The sequence below is a fragment of the Haliotis cracherodii genome, unplaced genomic scaffold (assembly GCF_022045235.1).
Source record: "Haliotis cracherodii isolate W230 unplaced genomic scaffold, xgHalCrac1.p SCAF_2, whole genome shotgun sequence".
Taxonomy (NCBI): Eukaryota; Metazoa; Mollusca; class Gastropoda; order Lepetellida; family Haliotidae; genus Haliotis; species Haliotis cracherodii.
In genome coordinates this window covers 82,068,155-82,074,154 of record NW_027266275.1, presented here as the reverse complement: position 1 = coordinate 82,074,154, position 6,000 = coordinate 82,068,155, and the positions used below count along the sequence as shown (strand labels likewise).

The following is a 6,000-nucleotide window of genomic DNA, read 5'->3' as shown; positions in this document are numbered from 1 at the left end:
ACTCGATAGCTTCATTAACTTTGGAAACAAAAATATACATTTTCATGCAAGCACCCAAAGCCTGTTACTTTAGCTATGCAGCCAAAAATGGTGTCAGAAAAACTTGGAAACCATTACTACAGAAGGAACTTGTGTCCACCTGTTACCAAAATGGCAAAGGTGTCTGGTAATGCATTCATTCCCCTCGGAGTTTAAGGTGTTCAAGGAGATCTACCAGAGGAGCTTTGCCTTGTAAACATGCCCCTGGAATTAGTTGTGATTCTTAGATTTCCTGTCGAATGTTGACACTTTCAGGATCCACCTTTGTGTTGCAAGAAATTGTTACTATTAATAGCTGAAATATTGCTAGTGTGGTGTACACGTACAACAGGACTCTGTTCTCAACTACAACTATTTTTATTAGCTCCAAACCAGAACACAAATAAGTGGAACATACAGTACAGTGTGAGATGAGAGATGGTGCAGTGCTTGAGGAAGCAGCACGGGACTACGGTTACACGGAGACCATCAGGGAGGGACATCTACACATCATACAAGTCATCGGTATACACCAATCTACATCATACACAATACCTGATGACAGCAGTCCAAAAGTCAGCTTACAACAGATTTTCATTTGGGCATTTTTCTGAAAGTTCTTTGATGATCTCCTGATGCCACTCAGCAGACTGTGTTTGGGCCCAGGTCGGTGGTTTGAGGACGGCCAAACAGAACCTCCCAATGGAACCAAATAGGAGCATGATTCTAATGATGACTCTGTTACCATGACAACTAGAGCCAGGTTTTCATTGGCCTGTTTTAGTTTTCCATTTACTTTCAGGACTGCACTGTCAGCAGGCATACATCATGTGTGACAATAATAGAACAGTATGTTAAACGGCAACAACTGGTTGACAACAGTTTCATATTTTCAAAAACTCTGGTTCGCATAAAAGCCTTCCACATTTATATTCTGATCTCATTCTGCTATTCTGGCTAACTGCATTATCAAAATTGCATTCAAATTTCAAGTCCAGCCATGGTCCTGTTATTGTACATTCAAGTACAGCTGAAAGTTCTGTTAAATTGCATTCAAATACATCAAACTGTACATGATTTAAGTCTGAAATCTGGCATGCAAAGAAAACTACACTGAACATGAATGTAACATGACTGACGGTGAACACACGGACACATGGACAGTGCTTCACAATACTCACGTACTGACAGACAAACTTATGAACACCCACGTGACAGACGGGTTCCCTGGCACCAAGGACTATACAAAGGACATCGCGACTGGTTCCCTGGCACCAAGGACTATACAAAGGACATCACGACAGGCTGTGGGCAGTTCTCTAAGCCAGAAAGCTTCAACATCTCAAGTACCGGTATCCCCTGGAAACGTCTACTCACAGAGCTTACAGAGTTAATGATCAGATGTGTTTGGTGACCAGGCCCTGTTCCAGAAAGCTATCTTAGTGCTTGGACTGTTGTAGGTCAATGTTAACATATGGATGTTCTGGTTAACTTGGTCCTAAGATCATTTTGTGGAATGGGGCAGTGCCCTGATGTTGATGTTTCTTGTATTTCTGTGAAGGTTCATTTAACTATATTGGAGATACAATCAACTCATTTCAGAATCAGATGGCACAGTTTACACTAGGGCCCATCTTTGATGCAGACTGACCCTGTCCCGATGTCTGGCCAAGGTACATCACGTGTATAGTGTAGGCAAGGAGCTAATCTGTTAAAAAAACACCTTGTAGAAGATGCTCCACATTCCATGATGACACACAGATAATTAAAAGAGGCTCCCAGTCTGTACCAAAAGCCCTTTAGCCATCCTAACACTTCCCAAATATTGATGTACATAAGAAACCTCGGAACTGACTTGACTTTCTCTTTATGAGTATATGGTCAACAATCTGACATTCCTGGGATTGGCTGTCGCTTGGCTCCCTCCCAACCAATCACCTCCTCACATTCCTCACCCCTGTCACTCAAGATCAACATCCACCAAGGATGACCTTCCAACGCCTCTCACCATCCCGGTCAATGTCACCTAATGAAGATCTGCCACCACAAGCTACACCTCCTGGGCAGCTATATAACTGATCAGTGCTTCAGCTCTCGCAAAGACCACATCATTACCACAAACATCGGCAGTACTTCCCATTCATACCAAGCCATCAAATCTCAGGGGCTTGCAGACGAGACTAATGACATAATGCAAGTCTTGTGTATCTGGTTAGACGTACCACCTCGACTCAACCAACTCCCATTTCTGGGTCACATGAGGAGCAGTATGTGTAGCAATGATATCTGTACAGTGAGCTGTGAACATGCAGCTCGGTTCCTCTTATCTTATCAGATGAAATCAAACATCACCGTCCCAATAGATCTAAGAATAATCCCAAAGTGGAATCAATGACCCCCGTGTCGGAAACTGACCACTCATACTTCATGCTTATCCTACGATGGAACACACTGACTTAAGTCTTTCCTGTAAACATAATAATAAACACTAATTCTATCATTATCACAAATAAACACAAGTGCAATGGCCTAAAGCTGGCGGCCTGTTAAACACCAAGGCCATGTAAACATGGAGTTTGAACTGAAGCAAGCAGCATAGCTGTTACACAAAACCGTCAGCAGCGACTTACTCTAAATTACATCTCACACAAAATGTTGGATCTCTTGTTCTTTGACCATATGCATAATCCAACATTTTCTGACTTTCCTTAAACAGAGTATGAAACAGTAGCTCATCCTTATTATCTAAGGTGTATGATTTTCTCTATACACATTAGTTATAGAAGCATGACACTACATTTCTTTTTTATATGAGATGAATAAAGAGAGCATTCTGTCATAACACAAATATAGTATAAATTGTATATTCAGATACTAAAACCGAGGCGTATCATATTCTAACAAAAACAAGCATAATGAATTGATAGACATCAGAAATGAAGAGTAAGTAGGCAAATGGAACTGAATAGAAAAAGATGGACAAGAATTTCACTTCTCTTCAAGAAAAAAGAAGTATTTGAATATTATTTCATTATTGTCATCCAAGTATTATTCAGTAATATGATCTTTCTTAATACTCTAAGCAGAAAGAGGATAGACAATTTAATGATGTTTGTATATGCACATTTCCCTTAATTTCACACATCTTGACGAAGAGAGGGAAATGTATAAGTGTTGATCCTTTCAACATAACAATTCTCATGTGTCAGGTAACAATTTCCACTGCAATGTCTAAAGCCAATCTACAGTGTGAAACATGTGATCTTATAGCACTGCAAAATAGGCTAGCTTGTCTATTTCCATAATGGCTGCAATCTGTGTCTGCCAACCACTCAGTTCTAGCTGAGGACGCGAAGACTTCCACTACAAGCAGGAATTCAAAGCAAGCATATGGACATGTCATATATAATACACAATCATCAATATAACAACAAGGGTGATAGATATTTCATTTCAGGACTGTAGTTCGATGAAAAAGAAAAGTCTATCAATATCATAGTTCACCTTGTCACAAAATCCCATACAGTTAGGATGAGGGGGGCAATGTGTGGCTGTAATACATGATACGTCAATCAATATGTCCTTCTATCCCACCAACTCTATCCTCAAGTCTATCTCATTATTCATCGCAAATCAGATCAATGCGGACCCATCTACTGACGATGGTCGCTCTGAATAAGTTTGTCGATATTTCTTGCTGCTTTGTTACTCTGCCAATGTCGGAACAAAATGCTATAAAGGGTGCCGGCAGTCGACGTCCCGGTAGCTCTTGACTCAAAGCAATCACTCATATAAAGGCCCAACGGCCGGGCCCGAGAGTGCGGTATTGCTTTTTACTTCCATGTTTTGGCTAGAACTTTGGACTCGACTTCCGAGTGTTGTAAGTATGACCCAGACAGAGTCTCCCAGTCGAGGCGAGCAACATGTGCAGTTTACGCGTCTGCCGTCGCTGCTAGGGAGAGGTTTCTGCTAGAGGTCGTAGTTAGAGCGAGGAGCCTGGATTCAGGTCATGTTGAATTCAAACCCAAGGCGTCCATCCCTCATATAACACGGCCAGGTTGTCCAGATGGGTAGCCTCCTTCAGAACATAGTCCACCTGAAACACACACAAATAGTTTACGTTGAACTTCATTTTCACAAGCATTGAAAGAATTTCTTTTTGCAGCGAGTTAGAGGTAGTCTGAAAATACTTGAGCATGGGCCAACCAAAATAATAGCTTGATCAACAATTCCCTACTGATAGTCACAAAATTTGCAAGGTGGCGAATGGTAACCACAAGACCCTCATAAGTTGGCTCCCTCCTATAGAAAGAATGGGGTGCTGTGGCCACGTTCTGCCTGGGGATCTCTACGGACTGGCTAAGTCTTAAGGGGATAAAATGGGCTTACCAATTAGGATGGAGAATTTGGCAGTAGAAAGAACTATAACCATGAAGCTACAACAATGCATCACAACCAGTTAAGCATATGAAAGTGAAAATTGGCTGAACCGATTCCATAAACAGTCCTGATCAACTACTTGCTATCAAGTCATTAATATGGAATAATGGAGAAAAAAATTATAGAAGATGAATTATTACAACAAAGACCATATATAAAACAGCTGGATTATATGATTTGCTGGAATCTGACCTGTTCTGCAACGGACATGCGTTTGTTGGGGTCCGGGTCTCTCCCATCTAGCTTCATCTTGACACGGCGCCACACCCCCACTGCATAGGTGTTCCTCTCCTGGATGGCTGAATTACACACAATTGGGTTGAATTACACACAATCAGACTGAACTACACACAATTGTGTTGAATTACACACACTAGCCGAATTACACACAATAAGGCTGAATTATACACAATCGGGCTGAAAGACACACAATTGGGTTGAATTAAACACAATCAGACTGAACTACACACAATTGGGTTGAATTACACACAAACGGGATGAGTTACACACATTAGCTGAATTACACACAATCAGGCTGAATTACACACAATCAGGCTGAATTACACACAATCAGGCTGAATTAGACAGTACGGCTGGATTACACACAGGCTGCATTCCACACAATAAGGATAAATTACAAACAGGCTGAATTACACACACTCGAGCTGAATTGCACAACAAGGCTGACATACACAATCAGGCTGAATTACACTCTGGCTGAATTACACAGAATCCGGCTGAATTACACACAACTGGGCTGAATTACATACACTCAAGCTGAATTACACACTCAAGCTGAATTACACAATCAGGCTGAATTATACACAATTGGGCTGAATTACTCACAACTGGGCTGATTTACACACAACACACAATCAGGCTGAATTACACACTCGAGCTGAATTACACACAATTAGGCTGAATTACACACAGTCAGGCTGAATTACACACAATCAGGCTGAATTACACACAATCTGGCTGAATTACACACAGTCAGGCTGAATTACACACAGTCAGGCTGAATTACACACAATCTGGCTGAATTACACACAATCAGGCTGAATTACACACAATCTGGCTGAATTACACACAGGGGCAATCAGTCATTAATCTCTGCAAAAACTGGAAGTGAACTTTGGGACCCATCAAAACTCCAAACACTTCAACTTCCTAATGTCCTTGCTCTCAAGTGGATAGGGCTTTAAGATGCTTCCAGCAATATTCTAGCCACCATACAGAAAGGGACACACAGAATGAGCTTCACACTTTTCAACCTTGAAGGGAATCAAGTCCGCTCATCTGAAGGCTATTACCGGCATGTCATTTTTGGCATACACAATACATAGGTTATACCATCTCTCACTGGTCCATGACAACAGAATATCCTACTTGACTTACCTTTCCCCGTACGTGGATCTCGGATAACTCTCTCCTTCTTAACAATGGGAGCTGAAAACAAGACAATCTGTTGAGTGCAAGAACAATGGCACCGCCCAAGAAGGTTTGGTTTAACACTGATTTGATCATATTGCAGCATGTCTG

At 41.4% G+C, this 6,000-nt stretch overlaps 1 protein-coding gene across 1 annotated transcript in view; it reads right to left on the bottom strand.

Annotated features, from left to right (window-relative positions):
* Positions 1 to 377: 377 nt before the first annotated feature.
* LOC139468593 (serine/threonine-protein kinase SMG1-like) overlaps positions 378 to 6,000 on the bottom strand; it is a 127,178-nt gene continuing 121,555 nt past the window's right edge. Inside the window, exons 72-74 of the mRNA XM_071250715.1 lie at positions 5,857 to 5,907; positions 4,651 to 4,757; positions 378 to 4,114 (exon numbers count right to left, since the gene is read on the bottom strand). Of these exons, the coding sequence (XP_071106816.1) occupies positions 4,037 to 4,114; positions 4,651 to 4,757; positions 5,857 to 5,907 (236 nt within the window). The 3' untranslated portion in view covers positions 378 to 4,036. The remainder of the gene's footprint in view (positions 4,115 to 4,650; positions 4,758 to 5,856; positions 5,908 to 6,000) is intronic.